At 41.8% G+C, this 21,323-nt stretch overlaps 1 protein-coding gene across 1 annotated transcript in view; it reads left to right on the plus strand.

Annotated features, from left to right (window-relative positions):
- The window catches only part of DOCK8 (dedicator of cytokinesis 8), a 132,298-nt gene that overhangs the window by 89,406 nt on the left and 21,569 nt on the right, over positions 1-21,323 (plus strand). The window contains exons 26-35 of the mRNA XM_073345216.1: positions 796-909; positions 2,265-2,420; positions 4,593-4,732; positions 5,895-6,064; positions 7,932-8,080; positions 9,605-9,787; positions 10,900-11,035; positions 12,709-12,796; positions 17,962-18,058; positions 20,803-20,937. Of these exons, the coding sequence (XP_073201317.1) occupies positions 796-909; positions 2,265-2,420; positions 4,593-4,732; positions 5,895-6,064; positions 7,932-8,080; positions 9,605-9,787; positions 10,900-11,035; positions 12,709-12,796; positions 17,962-18,058; positions 20,803-20,937 (1,368 nt within the window). The remainder of the gene's footprint in view (positions 1-795; positions 910-2,264; positions 2,421-4,592; positions 4,733-5,894; positions 6,065-7,931; positions 8,081-9,604; positions 9,788-10,899; positions 11,036-12,708; positions 12,797-17,961; positions 18,059-20,802; positions 20,938-21,323) is intronic.

Genomic DNA, 21,323 nt, shown 5'->3' on the forward strand with positions numbered 1-21,323 from the left:
GCACCCGCCAGAAGCAGCCACAATCAAACAGTTCTTTGAACTGAACTACACATAGAACCAAGATTTTTAAGGTTACATTCAAATTAGTAAATTTCAAATAACTCAAATATTCAAATAACTGAAAAATTCAAATAACTCCGGCCTTATTTTCAGAGGCACTGAGCATACACAGCTCCCAATGACTTCAGCTGTGGGTCCCTGAAAAGCAAACCATTAGTAAATATTCAGAACTGAGCTGCTTAATCATAAAACCTAGAGATTTGTCTTGCTGCAGTTTTTTTGTCACGAGTCTCAGATTTACGGTTTCTAAATAAAATATTTGATGTTCAATAAATAGAGTTAAAGAAACATTTTGTCAAATCTGTGTTAAGTATTTTAGTATTCTGTAAATAGTAAGCATTCAGTTATTTTTAAAAAAATGAGAGCAGAAATGATTGCAGCTGTAGGAAATGCAGACAGGACCTCAATTCCATTTCAGTGTTGTCATTTGCAAGGTTTGCATAACTAAAACTATTTTGCCTTACTGTGATATCCATCTCTGGGAATAACAGCGGAAATAAGTGTATAGGAACAACTCTGTAGATTTTCATAAAATCATACACATTAGAGCAGGAGAAAGACAAGTCTAGCCATCCCCTCGTAAGCAGAAGGGCTATTCCCTACACTGTATTTTCCTGTATTGTGTCAAATCTATTTTTAAATTATTCCAGCAATGGAACTTCCACACTTCACTTGGGTGAATGAGTCAGGTGATTTTATATATTATAAACCACAAATTCTTTTTTTTTTTTTAAGGAAACTGAACATGCAGAAAAGATCAACATTAGCTTGGCATTTTTCCTGTACGATCTGCTTTCTCTAATGGACCGTGGATTTGTGTTTAACCTCATCAGACATTACTGTAATCAGGTACGCATCGTTTAGGACAGTATCTGAATGAAGTTTAGTATTCTGTTCAGTTCTGCTTCTGACTCATTTTTCCATCAAGGCACTGGCATTAGTAATAGTGCCGAAAAGGCAGGATACATTCCTTGCTTAATGGAGCCTGGGAATAGGCAGTGAATGCTGTCCGCAACCATGTGGATCACAGGGGATGTGCAAAAAGTGGGAGCCCCTCCCTGCTGTTTCCTGAGCCTTCCTCCCCATTAGCAGTAGCCACTTAGTGGACATACTGTTTTTAGGCCCCCTGTCATTCCCATGATCTGTATCTCTGCCAATGGCACTCAGTGCACAAAGTGGAATGCCTCTATGAGCAGTATTAACTTTTTCATAATTTACCAGTGGAAAAGTCTCTGTATTTGGAGGCTAGCTTGCTGTATAGAACAAACACCCCCTTCTTCTAGGCATACACCCCAAGCTTGTGAAGTCACAATTGTACAGTGTTTGAACAGAGGAGCTTGGAGGAGTAAGTGGGAGAAAATGTTTGTGCTGACCCTGCTCTTCCTCTGGCATACACTGGCTACATTTCGGCAGATTTTTCATGCCTCTGCTTTCCTCTGGACCATGCCACATGGTCTTAGATTAAAAAAAAATCCATCTTGAGCTCTAACCTCTTGTGTTCTTTGCAAATATCTTTGCTTCAAAATCCTCCTAGAAAATCCTAGTATAAAAATGCATGACGTCTCAATTATTTTCATACAAGTTATTTGGTGTTTCTTTATTTTTTTCTAAGCATTTTGATGTTGTGAGCCATATAGCCTATTTCCATGTTTACCAAAAGAAGGCCAAATTCTCCCATTGGACACGTGCACAACTTCCACTGAAGTTCACAAGTGTTTTGTCACACAGTTTCTGCTGTGGCATTATATTTGTGAAGGGATCTGGCAGCACTCTTGGAACCGTATGGTGCATAGTGCAGGAGCAGATTCCTTTGTTTAGTTTGCCACAGGCACAACAGATTTTTAAAAAAGTTAATATTAGTATGCACAAAGGGGGGGCGGTGTGGGTGGGTGGGTAGGGGGGGAATCCTTCAAAATTACTGTCCAGACAAGCTTGCTAAGACAATTGCATTTTTTCTGGAAGGAAAGAATAACTGATCCTTTCTTGGGAGGTCAGCCAAGTACAAAAACACCCCCACTAAACAGAGAAGGCCTAATGGATGGAATCTTGTTAAACACAAGAATCCAGTGAGCTTTTTACTGTCTGTTACTCTGCTCAGTTACTTTTATTAAATTGGCTGATTCTGTTTTAGGAGGAGGATATTTCTCTGTGTACAGCTAAATTACCCGTGCTTGTCACATGATATTTCTGTTTGTTTTTTCTAGCTGTCAAACAAGCTCAATACCCTCCCCACCCTAATTTCTATGAGGCTGGAGTTCCTAGGGATTCTCTGCAGCCATGAACATTACCTCAATCTGAATCTCTTCTTCATGACTTCAGTGTCTGCACCAGCATCCCCCTCTCCCTCTCTGTCATCACAGGTAGGCATCACTCACATGTCTGCCGTATCACATGTCAGACATCCTGATATGAAGTACGTATGTGGAGAACTGATGGTCTTTCCACTGCTGCTGTATTCAGCTACTTAAGTCAGGATTCACCAGTCTATAATCATCAAGAGTTGCGAGCTCCCTTTTGTAGAAAAGGGGCAGAAAAGACTAATATCAGCAAGGTGCTACTATGAAGCTGAATTACACAAGTTCATACATATCGTGCCATGCAAACGTGGGGGAAATGTTTGTGGGAATTTTCAGTCGGCGCAGCTAGAAACACCTATTGAAAAAAGCTATGCACACCCACTGTACAGCAATGACTGTGCTTGTGAAGATGCAGCACACGGAACTATCAGAAAGATGGAACATCTGTTTGTGAGGGTCATAGCATATGGAAATATGTGGTAGACTTTGCATTCTGAGCTTTTGCACACGTTCTCACTGGTCATCTTAAGTGTACAGGCAAGTCAATATTCATTAAGGCAACGGTTTTTCTTAAGGTCCGTTCTGACCATTAAAATAAATCTTGAGGCTCTGAGAGTCAGGATTTCCCAATGTTGTTGCTAAAGGCTGATTCTTGACACCAAACAGTTGGAATTGAGATTCCACTACTAAAGATACCAAGGAACTCTGCATAGCTATCAAAACCAGATACTGCAAAGCAGAGCCTGGCAGCTACCACTTAGAATCGATCTTCTCCTTAGGCAATATCATCAACTCTTTCCTCCCTTAGGAGTCACCCACAAAGTACAACCTACTCAAGCCACTGGGCTTTTTGCTGCTTTTGCATGATTTGCTACAGTAGCTGGCCACCAATTTAGTAAATCTGCTCTGTCTACAGGATAGTTGCTAACTTGAGTGAGATTTTGTTGCCATGGGGATAAATCTTGTGGAATTTTTGTTGAGAGCTCATATATGAAATTCATTTAAACGGATGCTCCATGCCCCTGTATTACTGCAAACAAACAGCTACACCTGCATCTATATGGCAGCTGAGATAGGACCACTCTGTAGGGGTTTTTTCCAAATTCAAGCCTGCACTATCCCAAAGTTTGGGGCGGGGGGTGTTCAGAAGTGGGGTTTTGATTCAGCCCATTATGGAGCTAGGGGTCAACCACGAAGTTGGGATCTGGTTTTTATATGTTTGTTTTCTGCTAATATTCAAGCAAATTTTTTGGCAGAAATATTTTCAAGTGAATATTGAAGAATATTAATGAAAAGCAAATTGTAAAGCTAAGTATTTGCACTGGAAACAGATTCTAAGAGTTATGCTCACCCAGTCAGGAACAGAAACGTACCAAGTAACCTATGGCTCAGATCCATGGTTACAGCTGAGTAGCTGATAGCACAAACTCAGCAGCAACTCTGCCGATCCTGGTGTGGCTGTGCATCAACCCCAGCCATATGTTATAGCAAATCGAAGGCTGCTCTAAATTATACTGGCTGCCAGTGACCCCAGACACTGCCAGGATACAGGAAAAGCATGTTCAGACCTCCTTCTTGCTGGTCACATTTCTGTACCTGCCATGGGGTATTGAGGGGGTGCACGTGGCAAAGAAGCCACTACGCAGGCTCTGCACTGGGGTGATCTTCCCATGGTTGGCTATGCCAGCTTTAGGGCTGCTTTGTGTCAGCAGAATGGTACAAACTCTACAGAGCAATCTGAACACAGGGTTGATTCTGGCTTTGTGTCCTATTCAAACTAACAAACACAGCTTGTTTGCATATCAAACACTCGCACCGAGTCGCTCATGCATAATTAACACAGAGGGTTAATCATAGAAAGTATTCACTGAATAATTCCTCAAAACAGATTTGAGAAAATTATAAGCAGACCACTTCAAACAGTAAAAGAGGCTAAATGCATTGAAGAAATTACTCTGTTATAATTGCACGCTCTGCTCTAGCTTTGCATAGCTCTATATATGCATGGGAAAATTTTGTTTCAGAGAGATTTTGCTCAATTTGATTGAAAAGCTTGACATTTTTATTATACATTCCAATATTTCCCTCAGATGATTACCTTGTTCCCATGTTGTATTCAGTTGTTTACAGTAGAACAGGCTGTTAGCTGTATTTTCAGCGAGTGGCACTATTGTCTGTTTAAACGAGTTGTATTTTCATTGATCATCCATTAAAACACCTAGTATACTTTTGCAGAATTCAAGCTCCTGCTCTAGTTTCCAGGATCAGAAAATTGCCAGCATGTTTGACCTTTCGGCAGATTATCGTCAGCAGCACTTTCTGGCGGGACTGCTTTTCACTGAACTGGCAGCCGCACTGGACACGGAGGCAGAAGGGTAGGTTTCTCAGTTTTTAAGAGGATTTTTTCTGATGGCCCTGTGATCAGTACTCAGTAGGGTCACATGAGAGATGTGGGTTTGATTTTTAGGTCCAGCCTCTTGCTTTCCATTATGAAGATGCTACAAAGGCAGTATGGTCAGCATAGCAAGAGAGAAAACCACTTATTGCTCCCTCTGCCTTTGGAGTAAAATTGATAGTGTTTCACTGGCCTTGTGTACCCTGGAGAATGTTGGTGTGTTACCTTCCATGTGCATGCTTCTAACAAACCACGTTAACCTCCATGTGTATGCCTGTAACAAACATCCACTGCAGAATGGCTCCCATGGAGCCCAGGCACCCACCCCACCATTTGGAGTAGACTTATTCTGAGCAAGGTGAACTATCAAGTTCTCTATCTCGGAGGGCAGCTGTGGTGATATAAAACCATAGGAAAAATAGGGGCTAATATATGGTACAAGAAGCATATGGGGCAACTTCTTGAAGAGGGAACAAAAAGTTCTGTTGGAAAGGATAATCTCTCTTAAAGATAACATATCTTTATGCAGAGTGTGATGAACACTAGCCCTACAACAGTTATGTACAACGCTTTCTGCTTCAGTCAAATAAACATAGTGCTTTCACCCTGTGGATAATTACTTAGTGGTCACTTTGTAATAAGGCAATAGTACGATTGCTTTGTAGGCAAAATGTTCTCCCCCAGTGAATGCATGTGTATTATTTACATGCGATAATGATAAGTAAATATGGAGCAAAAATGTCATTGGGAATTTCACATCCCATCAGCGGGAATTTCACTTGCTCTTAGCAAGGTGAAGGTCTTGAAAACACTGCTGCCTTCCATCATGCTGAAGGATTTGGTTAGACAATTGCCATATTTGACCATTGCAAGGGTGTGACATGTTTCTTTAAATCTGTTTCTCCACCCTGTTGAAATTGCCTGGGACAGTTTTCCCTACTTTGCAGGTGTGAAGTCTGTCATCTGGATCAGGATTTATGTAGGGAAAGCAGACTGAGATGTTACTCTCTGGTTATAGCATAAGGAATTATCCACAGAATATTTATGAACTTCCTTCACCTCAATCGTCTCTCATAGCCTCTTTGATCCATATAACCTGCATGTGTCTCAGTAACAGAGCTAGTCCTTGTTTGTGCTGACAGAATCAGTAAAGTGCAGAGGAAAGCGATCAGTGCTGTGCACAGCCTGCTGAGTTCCCATGACCTCGACCAGCGCTGCTTAAAACCAGAGGTGAAGGTCAAAATTGCTGCCCTTTACCTCCCTTTGGTTGGGATCATTTTGGATGCCCTGCCACAGCTGTATGACTTTACAGGTAAGACCTTCTTTTCTTCCCTTATTTGACCTCTCCAAGTGACTTCATGAAGTGAGCTGACAAAATGTAAAAGAGATTGCCTTAATTACTCCAAACATGCCTGCGAGTGCAAATGTTTCTTTAATTAAAAGTAGGTTGGATTTTCAAGTACAGAAAAATGTTTATTCATATACTATAACTTAGAAACTGTACAGAAATAATAAGGTGAGCAAATGATAGAGCAGTGCTTGATTATACATAATGCTATATCACTGATTAATTAATAACTATTCTGATAGATGGCTAACATATAAACATGGTCCCTGCCGTGGAAGGGTTACAATCTAATATTAAGATATAAATGGGTGTAACAAACAATAGCAAGGAGAATAAGGGTAACAATGTTATGTTGTTACATTATTTAGCTAGTGCGCACCTAGATGAGTTGGATACTGTTAGATTTTTTTTGTTTGCTCACTTTTTTGCTGTTTGTTTAATTAGGAAGTAGTAACAGGTTTACAAACTGACTTGCTCATTTTATGTACTCATTTTTCTGTTATTTGATAGTACAGTTATCATGGTGCTGTAGTTAAAAGGAGCATTTGCAGGCAAATGTGACTAGCAGGCTCAAGAGTCTAGAATAGAATTTTTATCCTAAATCACGAAACTACAAATACTGTTCTCAATCTTTAATCCTTTTAAAAAATAGTTCTCTACACTGTCTGACCCTGTCATATTTGACTTCAATGAGTTCTTATGGATTTGTCGCAGGCAGCAGGTTGCCATTTTTTTTTTCAGAGAAACCAGCTATTTATGTTCTATTGAAAGGACAACGCTGTGCTACGTGCAGAACTACCATTTGTTTTAATGAAAAATTCAAGGCAGCAAAGAAAAACATATCGCTGTTTTGAGAAATACAATTTTTTACCAGTTATGAAAACATTTTGTACATGTCTGGAATAAAACAATAATATTTGGAACTTCTGTTACCACCTGCCACCCAAGAGTGTTGAAACACATTACACACACTGGTTAAACCTCACCATGCTCTGTTAATCGAGGTTTTATCCCTATCTTGTAGATGAGAAGACTGAGGCATAGCAAGGATAAGGCCTAAACATTCAAATGTGTCCAGTAGCTTGGGGTGCCTCTGTTTTGGGGTACCTAAATCGAGATGCCATGAGCTTAGTTTTCAGAGGTACTGAGCACATTGAAATCAGTTGGAGTTGCTTAGCACCTCTAAAAACCCGACCTTTGGTGTCTCGAGTTGAGCACTGAGTATTAGAGGACCTTGTAAAAATTAGTTTAAATAACTTATTTGCTCAAGGTAACTCAGAAAGCCTGTGGAAAAACTGGGAACAGAAGTGAGGAGTCTTGAATCCTAAGCCTGTCTTTTAACCAGTAGGCGCCACCTCTCTGTCAGTAGTTGTCAGCTTTGTACAGTATTGTGTTGTATGTGCGAGATGGGCCATCGACAGGCAAGGATGGCAAATGTGGGTAGCCCAATGTGCAGCCAAGCCCCGGATGGACTAACGTCTAAGGTATTGTTTGTGTATTTCTGTGAGAAATCTGCCACGCAAGCACAGCTTTGGTGATAATGCTCAGTAATGTAATGTCATTGACCCTGGCATTGGTGATTTAATCCAAGCAGTGCAAAGCACTGGTTTGATGCTGTAGTTCAGAGCCATCCTGAGACCCTTTAGTGGCTTTGCCTCTGAAGCATAAATCAACTTTACCAGACAGCAGGAGTGGGTTAGAACAGATCCTTCTATCCTTGTGCTTATTTGTGTAACCTGGCAGTCTGCTGGTAGTTGCAAACTGTCCAGCTAATCCTACATAATAATGTGGGATTATGCTGTGCAGAGTCAATGGGGCATTTCACATGTAGTTTCAGAAGCCCGCAGTGGGAAAAGTCGTACAGGGAGTCCCGAGGAAGAGCAAGAATCTACAAACCCAATCAATCAGTCTGTTGCCTGGGCCATTGCGGGGAATCAGTTCAACCTTCTAAGGACTTCAAGTGCACCTCTGTCTTCCCTGGTATGTCTGCATTGCTTTGCCAGGCTTTCTTTCTGGCAGTATTATTTTATTATCCTCTCGCTGAGGTTACCCTAAACCGTCAGAGTACGAGAGAGACAGGCTCCCTGCTTTCAATTCCAGTGCTTGGCCTCGAACAGCTGGGAGCAGCCACTACAGGGAAAGACCAGCTTTGCCCCCATATCTATGGGCTGGAGGGAGAACAATCAGTAGCCCTGTGGAAATGGTACATGTGGAGTCTGGTCAGCACTTAGGAGCTGTGAGAGGCTTGAGCATTCTTAGTGAGGGTGGGATCTTGGGAGATTTTAGCTCTAGCAAGTTTCTACTGTGCACGTACAATGTCCCATTTTTCAAAGGCTGATAAAAATTGGCCAGATTTGTGTGGATTTTGACAGGGATGGCAAAAGTCATACGCTGCAGCCCTGCCACATGTCAAGTCCCTGCTCCAAATCATGGGGGGAATAGAGCATTTCAAAGGAAAGGTTGCCAGAATTTTTTCAGATAGGTAAAATAATTTATTTTCCCCTGGCCTCATGCTTGGAATTGGCTGAACCATTTTGGCTGGAAAATAATAATAAATAAATAAATAAATATTAAAAAGCCTAAATCAGACACCCATCAGCTCAAACGGGTAAAGTTTGCCGAAGTTATAAGCAACTGAAAACAGGCTTTGTAATGGAAAATGTCAGACAATTAGCCCTACCTATGATAAAGCTTTCTGTTACATGCTTTATGCATTTGTACAGGTTTACCTTTTGTTGCCGTTTAGTGTTGGTCTCACTTTTGTAAGCCTGCATAAACAAAAAATGGTTTCTGTTTGCATTCAAGTGTTCCTAAATCCTTTTAGTATCAAAATAGCAACCTTTTATACATCCATATAGGGCAATATTTTAAAAAATAATCATTCAAGTAACTGCCACAAAATATGTGCACACTCATAAAAGGGTCATTACACCTATAAATTGGTAAATGTGTGCCTAGTACACACTTAAATAGTTAAAAGTATATTTTTGTGTGCTCAGTTACCCTGACCGCAATTATTCCTTTATACAAGCATGGAAATATTTTTTGGGCACAACTTGGGGTAATTGCTTTTAAAATGTGGCCTATAATTTATGGCCCAGATTTCCAAAATTGCATGGATGTATCTGTGTGCGTTAATGACCACTGAGATGTGTGTATCTGTGTAAACACGTTACATTACAAAAACAGTAGGAAACACAACAGGAAAGTCCTTAACAATTAGAGAATTCTATCTCTACACTACATGCTAACAAATCTGATGTAGAGATAACTACCAACCAGTGCCCCTTTCTCTCTCTCTCTCTTTTTTTACACACATGCACTTCCTGTCTACACAGCCTCAGCTGTATGTTATAAATATTGAATATGGAATAGATGAAGCACTCTCAGCATGAACTATGGTTTTGATACAAAACTCCACCAGTATTTAAATAATATTACTGAACCAGTATTATTTTTCTCTTTTTTCTGCCTCCATTGAACACATTTTTTATCTGTTTCTAGCCCTACAAACAGTACAACACATTAAGTCCTGATACTACTCGCAACCTTTTGATCTGTTTCCTCTGGATCATGAAAAATGCTGAACAGAGTCTAATTCGGAAGTGGATTGCAGATCTTCCATCCATGCAGCTGAACAGAATTTTAGATCTTCTTTTCATTTGCGTTTCATGCTTTGAGTACAAGGTAAATGGAACTTTTCACTGATACTTTGTCACAATTTTTTAACAAACTCTAGTGCAATCCTTCCCTGGCAACCCATAATTCTGTGACTGGAAGAGGTTAAACTGGCTTTCTTGTCACCTGATCCTCACCATTGTTAGGGATGAGTAAACCGATTCACATAAAATAATTGACCCAAGCTTTTGAACAAAACTCAAATTAAACTTTTTATGAGATCCTATAAAGTTGTTTTAAATTATTTATTGATTTCCTTTTTGTGTGGCTCTGAGCATCTTACTTCTGAATAGAAGCAGGAGAGCCAACAGTTGTGCAAATGAGTCTGTTTTACCATCATTTCTCTGCTGAGACATTCAGATAAGGAGCCAGGCTTTTGAATATATCTATCTAAAGTAAACCTACAATCTTTGGAGTTTCACTCACCATACATTTTTACATATTTCTATAGTCCAGTTCCTTTCCTCTTTCCCTCCGGCACATAAATAGCCCGTGGGAAGGTGGGTTGGGGTAGCTTCTTTCCACGCACTCTTTCTTCTACCCTTTATAGTGAGCCATGAGATGGAAGAATGGTCTTGTGGTTCAGGCATGGGTCTGAAAGTCAAGGCTCTTATCTAAGCCACAGATTGCCTGTCTGAACCTGGTCAAGTAGTTTTTGTGATGAGCCTGTTTCTTCATCTGTAAAATTGGAATAATACTACCTACCTACTTCACAAGGGAGTTGTGAGACTAAATACATTAACGCACGCAAAGCCCATTGCATAGAAGATGCTACAGAATTGCAAACTATAACGGTAGCATAATGACAGTGGGGCCTTTTGAAATATTGGAGCATCTTAAACAATCTGTCCAATTCCACCTTTCTCCTTACTTCCAGCTATCCCGGTGTGCTTAGAAACAGTACACACACTAGCCCTTTGACAGTGTGCATGTTGCTATTGTACTTTGATCGTGTGTGCCCTGTGCCCCTTTGATAGTGTTCAGTGCCCTCTGCCTGATCTGGAGACTGTAGCTACAGCTTTGGTAGTACACTTCGGACGAAGAGTTAATTTGACTATATGTACTTTAAGGGGGCTGCTCAGAAACCGATCACTGAAACTTTCTTTCTCATGTATGTCCAGGGCAAACAAAGCTCTGACAAAGTCAGCACCCAAGTGCTTCAGAAATCAAGAGATGTAAAAGCCAGGCTAGAAGAGGCTTTACTGAGAGGCGAAGGAGCCAGGGGTGAAATGATGAAACGCTGCAGGACACCAGCTGGTACTTTCCCCCCCACCCCGTCTAATTTTTAATTTAATTTTTATCAAAAGACTTCAAGTGTGCTGTGGATATTAATGTTCTTCCCTTTGTGTCTTTGGAAGGCAATAAAAGCTGCAAATGTATTTCTCTCCCTTTCCTGCCCTTGCAGACTTTTCTATGCTTTGCTGTGGATAAAAATGTTTTTAGCTTTCAACATGTATAATATGTGAGTTCTTCTTATGCTAGAAATATGCAGTCAACATATCTCAAAAAATCACATGTAATGTTTCTTTGATTCTGTTTTAAGTTATGCATAGTCTATTAATAAAGGGTGAGATACTGTCAGTTACCTTAGGCCCAAAAATATATGGAGAGACATTTTATGCAATTGGAGACTGAGTTTCAGCCAGACCTCAGTCCACCCTCTAGTTTTGTGGACATATGATTCATGTTTGTTGCCTCTCAGTGCCTTTATATGTGATGCACTCCATCTATAAATTTAAAAAATGATTCTTCTAACTGCTAGAACTCCAAATCCAGCTGGGAGGTTGTGCGGAGAAGGATCTGAGAGTCAAGCTGGGTTATGTTGACTTGTGCATCATTGCCAGTAAATGTATTTTTTGTCTGTAATGAGGATCCACTTAAAAATTCTGTGGATGATGCCCAAGCCAGAATAGATTCTAACTCACTCTCCCATAGTTGTATTGGCTCTGCAGAGCTAACAGGAATGAAAAAATAGTTAAAATATAGGGCTATGCAGGTGGGGATGTTAAATAGAGGGATGCTGGATCCATGGTACATTCACCCCACCTCCAAATCTTATGGCCTCTTCGCCATGAGGATAGTATTCCGTATGGATATGTGGATCAGAGGGGTGGGTGGAGCCAGAGAGCAGCTGTTTTCTGAGAGTTGGGAGTTATTGTTGTTCCAAGCAACATTAATTTCTACTGGGCCTCCCCTGCATCTGCTACTGTGCAGTCACATGGGGAGGCTGTCAGAAGAGAGGAAGACTACCTGGGTAAATCTGTGAGGCCACTGGGCCTTCATGAGTGTACTGAGATTAGTATCTCTGTGGGTCTAAGGGTTACACTCCCTACCTGATCCATACAGAACAAATCCTGCCCCTCAGATGGATTGATGAGGAGCATGAGTTGAAACTCACATTTCCTGCCCCTTCTATGGGTTTACATGGCCCTTTATTTTATCAGAATTGAAAGCAGATAGGATCCAGAAAATGTAAGAAGAGCAGATCTGTAAGGACATTCCTTTTTATATAGTTGCTTTTCTGACCATATCTTTCTTGTAGGAGCAGAAGGAAAAAAGTGTGTGTGCTTCCACAAGTAGTCTGTGTGCACAGTGATGTCATTATGTTAGTGCCCTCGCACCAGGAAGAAACATGACAGTGGTTTCGAAAATATTAAAAATAAACAAGTTGCTTACACAGGGAGGCAGTCGATTCAATTCAAAATGGATTTTTAATTTTCTAAGGCATGTGTAACAAACATAAATGTATAAACCCAGATTTTTAAAAATGATTGACAATGTGCATTTACTAGCGTCCAGGAGACTTAAAGCTGGAAGATTTGAAAACTGTCTGACTGTTGCAGAAATGTAGATCCTCCTGTACGATTTGATATCAAAATCCAGATCACCCCTCTGTGCTTTAATCTTGCTGACATATGTTGCCCTCTTAGGGAATGACAGATTCCCAGGGTTAAATGAAAACCTGCGTTGGAGAAAAGAGCAGACTCAATGGCGGCAGGCGAACGAGAGGCTAGATAAGTAAGTCATTTAATAAATTTATATCTCTTTTACCAGAACTAACCTTATTTTTCCCAGGATGATTTTATTACAAAATCCGCAGCTTCAGTCCAGCCCCAGTCTTCAGAGGGGTAAAGAAATCAAAAGTGATTACCTAGCACAGTGGTTTTCAACTGTGGTCTATGGACCCCTGGGGGTCTGCAGACTATGTCTAAGGGGTCCACGAAAGGTTGTTGTTACTATAGAACAGTGGTTTTCAACCTGTGGCCTGGGGCCCTGTGGTGGTCTGCAGACTATGTCTAAATTTCTAAAGGGCTCCACACCTCCATTCGAAATTTTTTAGAGGTCTGCAAATGAAAAAAGGTTGAAAACCACTGATCTAGCACAAGGATGCTGGATGTTGCTGTTACACAATAAGGAGATTGTAAATGCTTGAATGAGATGTTTACCCTGTTATCTTGTGTTCATTAACTGCATGAGTGACACTGGATCACTGATGCATATACTGAAAACCCATAAGAGGGGGTTATATGACTTATGTGGTGGTGTAGCTATAGCTACTTTATATATACAGCATGGTAGTACATGCTTAGTCTCATTAAATGGAAAGCAGTCTGGATCACTTGTTAAGCTGGTGCAAGCAAACAATATGCATTTTAATACAGCTAAATGTAAATGTATACATCTAGGAACAAAGAATGAGTAGGCCATACTTGCAAGACTGGGGACTCTTATCCTGAGAAGCAGTGACTCTGAAAAAGATTTGGGGGTCACGATGGATAATCAGGTGAACATGAACTCCCAGTGTGACGCTGTGGCCAAAAGGGCTAGTACAATTCTTGGATGCGTAAAGAGGGGAATCTCACATAGGAGTAGAGAGGTTATTTTACCTCAGGATTTGGCATTAGTGTGACCACTGCTGGAATGCTGTGTCCAGTTCTGGTGCCCACAATTCCAGAAGGAGGTTGATAAATTGGAGAGGGTTCAGAGATGACCCACAAGAATGACTGCAGGATTAGAAAATGTGCTTTATAATGCTAGGCTAAAGGAGCTCAATCTATTTAGCTTAACAAAGAGAAGGTTACAAGGGGTGACTTGATCAGTGTCTAAATATCTACATGAGGAACAAATGTTTGAAAACAGGCTCTTTAATCTAGCAGACAAAGGTATAACAAATTCTAGTGTTTGGAAGTTGAAACTACCCAAATTGAGACTGAAAATGAGGTGTAAATTCTTAACAGTGAAGATAATTAACTAGTGGAACAATTTACCAAGGGTCATGGTTAATTCTCCATCACCAGTCATTTTAAATTCAAGTTTGGATTTTTTTTTAAAGATATGCTGTAGTTCTAAAGGAATTATTTTGGGGAAGTTCTGTGGCTGTATTTTACAGAAGGCCAGACTATATGATCACAATGGTCCTTTCTGGCTTTAGAATTTATGAAATCAGGTGAGCAAAATTTGACCTTTTGTATTATATTTGAGTTGACTTATTTGCAAAGGGGAAAAGAGTGACATATTTTTCCTGTTGCAAGTTGGAAATTGTGATTTGTGGATACAAATTTCTGTCACTCTCCAAAGTATGAATGCACAGGTAAAATAGATCAACTTAATCAGCAGACTGCAGTGATAAATAATTGAATGTTTATAGTTACAGAAAACTGGCTTTTTATTAATCAGTTATGCTACTAGCAGTACCTGCATGCTGTGTATGCCAAGCTTCTACAAATATAGACATTTGGAGAGTTGCCATTTTTCCTTCTTGTCCATTCTGAACCTGAATTAGATTAATTGAAAGGATTGCCTTTCATTCTGGCAGTGCAGTAGCCTCCCTATATTAAAATTGCAGTGACTTTCCATGATAATGACCTTCTTTAGCTCCCTTTTTAATTTTTGCTTGGATAATTGGTTTGGCTCTGGTTTTCTGTGCCTGGGTTTTGTAAATGCTGTGAAAGGTAACTACATTGTTATCAGTAATCATAACTGGTTTTTAGAAGAGGTTTTTGGTTTTAGAATTCATTATAATTTTAAAAAACGACAAATCTTTGTCCACTCTGCCTTTTGTTCATGTATCTCTCATTTCCTCACGAAAATCAAATTGATGCCATCTCTTACTGCAGTATTTGTACAGTCCGGAGATTGCTGGTACAACCTAGAAATACTGGGCTAAATAATGTAGCAGTTTTAACTATGGAATGAAATGCTGATTCAGTAGGATTAATATAATTCCCTTTTTGAAAACAGAAGTTGAAACTTTGGGACCAAATTTTGTGGTCCTTTTCAATCTTTCATAAGTAAAATTCCTATAAAAACCAATGGATTTACTCCTTACTAAGGCAATAGGATTAGGTCCTTAATTACCCAATTGCCATGATAAGCAGAAGTGGACCAAGGAGGCACAGAGCAGGGGCTTATATATCAGACACTATCCCCGCTCCGTTGCACAGGAATGGGATAGAGGCAACTTTAGCCTTGGGGCTGCAAAAGCAGTCTAGGGATAATTAGGGATAAGGATTCTGTTTGTCAAGAAGATTGTTTATACACAAATTTGCACTGGTTGAGCTAAAAAGTGGTGGAAACCCCTGTGTGGGTACTCTTCTTTTGGTTTAAAAGTGGCTTATTATGGTTTAGCTTATAACCGTTCCTAATTGACTTAAGCTAAACCAAAATAAACCTGGCTTAACCTGAAATAAGTGTTCGATACAGCCTTTTGCACTGGTTCAACTAAATCAGTTTAAAATCACACCTTTAGCTAAACCGGTGCAACTCTGCATGTACACAAGGCTTTTATGTTTATATGGCTGTGTCTACACTACTGCCTATGTCGGCAAAACTTATGTCACCCAGGAGTGTGAATATTCCAGCCCCCTGAGTGACAAATGTTACACTGACATAAGCACTCATGTTCACAGTGCTGTCGGCGGAAGAGCTTCTCCTGCTGACATAGCTTATGCCGCTCGCAGGGGTGGGTTTTTTTACGCCGACAGGAGAAGTCTCTCCTATCAGCATAGAACGTCTTTACCATATGCGCTGCAGCCGTACTGGTACAGCTGAGCTGCTGCAGCCCTGTAAGTATAGACATGGCCTACGGCACTCATCGCTATGATATCTGAGTGTCTTGCTTGTCCCTAGTGATTTAACCAGGATTTTAACACTGGAAGACTATTTGCACGTTGTCATTTTCATACTCCAGAAGGCATTCGGGAGTCAGTTGGTAGGCCACATGTTCAGGTTTGCATATGCTGACACTTGTCCTCACTTCTCCTTGCCCTACCTGCCTTGAAGTAGTTTGTAGTCACTGTTATAGCTTAAGTGGAATGTCAGGAGAGGAGTCAATCAATCGGAGTGGCTAATGTACAGGGCGCGAATTATCCAGTGGTTGCTGGAATGGTTCAAAAGAACGTGTTGTTTATTTAATTTGTGCAGTCTTCACTCTTATTTAACAATACATGGCTTGATTATTGCAATCGCCTCCTGGCAGGTCTTCTCCATCATTCCCGGCTTTGAATAAATGTGATCAGTCATGTTACACCTGCCCTTACTTCCCTACCCTGGCAGTCTATAACACTGCCAAGATGACTTGAAGATGGCCATGCTGGTCTTCAATAGCTGAGATTCCAGCCGCATCCCAATATAAATTTTGAAGCAAATGTAGTAGAAATGTAGCAAACGTAGTAGAACATTCACAAAAAGCAAATTGTGAATTCACACCAGACACCTGATGGTAAGAGTCATTCATCCAGCCAGGGGACAGAAACACACCACGTGAGTGATGAGTCCTGTCAGAACAGCTCTGATTTCAAATACTGAATACTCTCAACTGAGAGTTTGCAAACGTACTGGAGCCCAGAAGTAATAATGAATACAGCTGAGCAAACCACCTCATGATCCTGGGTAACTCAGGGTCAGCGAGTAGATGAACTTTGTCATTTTTTTGGGTTACAAATAATTCATCAGGCTCAAGTCATCATCCTGCTGAAAGATCTAGAGGGCCTATGTTCCAGACCTCCTCCCTGAGCCTTGTCATGATACAGGTTTGCTCTTTGCCCCATCATTCCCTCGACTCTTTTTAGGGATGCCACCATCCCTTCTTAAATCGACTGGCGATGGCGCCTTTTGCTGTAGTGGCCTCAAGTGTATGGGACTTACTGCCTCTTCTCATACACCTCAGTCCATCCCTCTCTGGGGTGGGGCATGGCATCATTTTATAAATATTGCTCATTATTAGGATATTATTGTGCCAAAGGAAACTGCATCTTCTATTTAAAAATATCCGTCGGCCTAGTTGTAGGGCTTTTCTTGGGGATCAATGGTCTAAAGCAGTGGTTTTCAAACAGCGGGTCGCAACCCAGTACTGGGTCACAGAATGTAAGGCACTGGGTCACAGCAGCTCTGGTCAGCACCGCCAGCCGGGCCATTAAAAGTCCCATCGGTGGTGCTGCCCGACTAAAGCAGGCTAGTCCCTACCTGTTCTGACACCGCACTGCGCCCCAGTAGCAGCCAGCAGCAGGTCTGGACCCTAGGCAGGGTGGCCCCAGAGCTCCATGCACTGCCCGAGTACTGGCTCTGAACTCCCATTGGCTGGTTCCTGGCCAATAGGAACTGGGGGGCAGTGCCTGTGGGCGAGAGCCACGCAGAGCCACTTGCACACCTCTGCCCAGGAACCAGACCTGCTGCTGGCCACTTCCACGGCTCAGCACAGTCTGCAGTGCCAGGACAGGCACGATGCCTTCCTTAGCAACCCCACTGCACTGCTGACCGGTAAGCCCGCGCCCCAATCCTGTGCCCCAGGCCTGAGCCCCCCCCCACCCCAGAGCCCCCTCCCGCACCCCAAACCTCTCACCCCTGCAGCCCTCACCCCTGCTCCCCAACCCTCTGCCCCAGCCCTGAGCCCCTCCCACCACCCCAAACCCCTCTGCCCCAGCTCCACTGGGTCATGGACATCAACAGTTTTCTTCAACTGGGTCACCAGAAAAAAAGTTTGAAAACCACTGGTCTAAAGTACCAACTCCTCCCAATTACCCAGTAGTCCTTAGGAAATGCCCTTCAACAAGGTGATTGTTGCTTGTCCCTATGGGAATATTCAAAATGCTGTCACTTTTACTTTGCCCTGGTTTATACAGTAGGTTATTATTCCAGCTAATGAGGTACTTACTGTATGCTTTAATAAGACCTTCTTTTCATAGAACAAAAGCTGAGCTAGATCAAGAAGCTCTGATCAGTGGAAACCTGGCTACAGAAGCTAATTTGATCATCCTAGATATGCAGGAGAATATCATCCAGGTGAGAAACTGCACGGTTAGCTCTAGGCCAGTCCTGGCATCCTGGATGCCAAAGTGAGTGGGATTCATTTCTCTCTTAGGCAGTACATTTTAATTAAAAAGACCTTGGAAACATTTACAATCTGAAATAAATAAAAAATTATCCTTCGTTATCCCAGCATGTTTTTAAAAAACAAAACAAAAAAGACCCCAAGGGCAAAATTGTCATCTGTTGGTGCAAGCCCCTTTCACGCAGTGGGGTTGCAGCCGTGTAACTGAGAAGAGACTTTGGCCCCGGTTATTTATAACAGTACTTGAAATCCAATTTCAGTTGGCTTTAGAGGGCACTGGGGTTTCTCAGCTCTGACTGAGGAGGGTGGAGGAAAGAAGGATCTACATTTATTTCAGGAATTTGTCTGAGGATCTTAAACATTTGGGATTGGGCTGGCCTGATGGACTTTCAGAGTAGCAGCCGTGTTAGTCTGTATCTGCAAAAGGAAAAGGAGGACTTGTGGCACCTTAGAGACTAACAAATTTATTTGAGCATAAGCTTTCGTGAGCTACAGCTCACTTCATCGGTTGCATTCAGTGGAAAATACAGTGGGGAGATTTATATACACAGAGAACATGAAACAATGGGTGTTACCATACACACTGTAACGAGAGTGATCAGGTAAGGTGAGCTATTACCAGCAGGAGAGTGAGGGGGAAAAAAACCTTTTGTAGTAATAATCAAGGTGGGCCATTTCCAGCAGTTGACAAGAACGTCTGAGGAACAGCGGGCGGGGTGGGGGTTGGGGGGTATAAACAAGGGGAAATAGTTTTACTTTGTATAATGACCCATCCACTCCCAGTCTTTATTCAAGCCTAAGTTAATTGTATCCAGTTTGCAAATTAATTTCAATTCAGCAGTCTCTCGTTGGAGTCTGTTTTTGAAGGTTTTTTGTTGAAGAATTGCCACTTTTAGGTCTGTAATCGAGTGACCAAAGAGATTGAAGTGTTCTCCAACTGGTTTTTGAATGTTATAATTCTTGACGTCTGATTTGTGTCCATTTATTCTTTTACGTAGAGACTGTCCGGTTTGGCCAATGTACATGGCAGAGGGGCATTGCTGGCACATGATGGCATATATCACATTGGGAGATGTGCAGGTGAATGAGCCTCTGATAGTGTGGCTGATGTGATTAGGTCCTATGATGGTGTCCCCCGAATAGATATGTGGACACAGTTGGCAACAGGCTTTGTTGCATGGATAGGTTCCTGGGTTAGTGGTTCTGTTGTATGGGTGTGTGGTTGTTGGTGAGTATTTTCTTCAGGTTGGGGGCCTGTCTGTAAGCAAGGACTGGCCTGTCTTCCAAGATCTGTGAGAGTGATGGGTCATCCTTCAGGATAGGCTGTAGATCCTTGATGATGCGTTGGAGAAGTTGCCAACTGTGTCCACAGACTCCAACGAGAGACTGCTGAATTGGAATTAATTTGCAAACTGGATACAATTAACTTAGGCTTGAATAAAGACTGGGAGTGGATGGGTCATTATACAAAGTAAAATTATTTCCCCATGTTTATTTCCCCCCCCCCCCCGCCTGCTGTTCCTCAGACGTTCTTGTCAACTGCTGGAAATGGCCCACCTTGATTATCACTACAAAAGGTCCCCCCTCCCCGCTCTCCTGCTGGTAATAGCTCACCTTACCTGATCACTCTCCTTACAGTGTGTATGGTAACACCCATTGTTTCATGTTCTCTGTGTATATAAATCTCCCCACTGTATTTTCCACTGAATGCATCCGATGAAGTGAGCTGTAGCTCACGAAAGCTTATGCTCAAATGAATTTGTTAGTCTCTAAGGTGCCACAAGTACTCCTTCTCTTTTTCCTGATGGACCTGTGGCATTGCTCTGCGTTGTCCTGTGAGATCTCGGTTTTTAGTCCCCAATCCTACAAAGGGCTCTGCACAGGACAACCCTTATGCCTGCTTGGAGCCCCATTGGCACAAGGGTCTGCCCATTTGAAGCAACTTGCCAGATCAGGCCCTTAACATGAAGAGGCCAGGTCCTCAGCTCAGGGTACAGTGGTTACAGTGGAACCATGACAATTTATCCCATCTGAGGATCTGCCTGCTGGGATGTGAGCATGTGGAGTCAGTGCAGAACACCTTCACCTTGTATTCCGCTGTAACCCCTGGCATTAGAAAAGTGATGCCCTCCAAAGGGAGTGCCATGTAGTTCTTTAAAGCCACATAAAAAAGACTCAGCCAGCAGGAAGATTATGAAATTTTACCGAGGGAAAGTTTTACCTAGGGAGGTGGTGGAATCTCCTTCCCTAGAAGTTTTTAAGGTCAGGCTTGACAAAGCCCTAGCTGGGATGATTTTGTCGGGGATTGGTCCTGCTTTGAGCAGGGGGTTGGACTAGGTGACCTCCTGAGGTCCCTTCCAACCCTGATATTCTATGATTCTATGATTCTATGAAAACGTGGGACTTTGAGGGTGGGTATAGAAATGTGCTGAGTTCACAATGGATAGGAAGGATCCTTGGAACACTGAGAGGCACAGGGAGGACGCCTCTTTCCCTTTCTACCCTGATCCATGAGAAGCGACTTCCCTGTTCCTGTTTTGTAAGATAAAACACAGTGTGGTGAAGCATTTTGTTTGCAGCCTGCGAGGGATTCCAATCTTGGTCTCCTGGACAATAGAAGAGAACTTTGGTCCCTGTGCTTCTGTTTCCTGTTAGCTTGCCTAGTTACGTGAATACTGTTCTTCTCTGTGTGTAGGCGAGCTCGGCTGTAGACTGCAAAGATAACCTTTTGGGAGGTGTGCTGAAGGTCCTGGTAAATTCTCTCAGCTGTGATCAGAGCACCACATACCTGACTCATTGCTTTGCCACACTCAGAGCCCTCATTGCCAAGGTAAACGCTTAAAATACTTGTTTCTGTCTTTCTGGTTAAGACATTAGAGCCACATTTTCAGAGTGGAAACCCAGTTGCACCCATCAGAACAGGTGTTTTGTACAGACACGCTGGTGCATGCATGACCGTTAATGATTGCGCAGGGCTGTCTGCTTCCAGTCCTTGGAAATATTGTTGATAACATGGATGGAACAACTCAGGTGGAATAAAAGTATTGTATTGTTTTTGCTTCTAGCAATGTATCAATGAACACAGAAAATTATACTGATAAAAATGTATAGCAAAATTCCACCCAAAAGGATTGGTCACTTCAGTTAAAATAGTTATTTAAATTTTCAGGAATTTGATTGTGCTGAATTCATGAATATAGTAGAAATTAGATTATT

This window comes from Lepidochelys kempii, chromosome 5 (genome assembly GCF_965140285.1).
Source record: "Lepidochelys kempii isolate rLepKem1 chromosome 5, rLepKem1.hap1, whole genome shotgun sequence".
Lineage (NCBI taxonomy): Eukaryota > Metazoa > Chordata > Testudines > Cheloniidae > Lepidochelys > Lepidochelys kempii.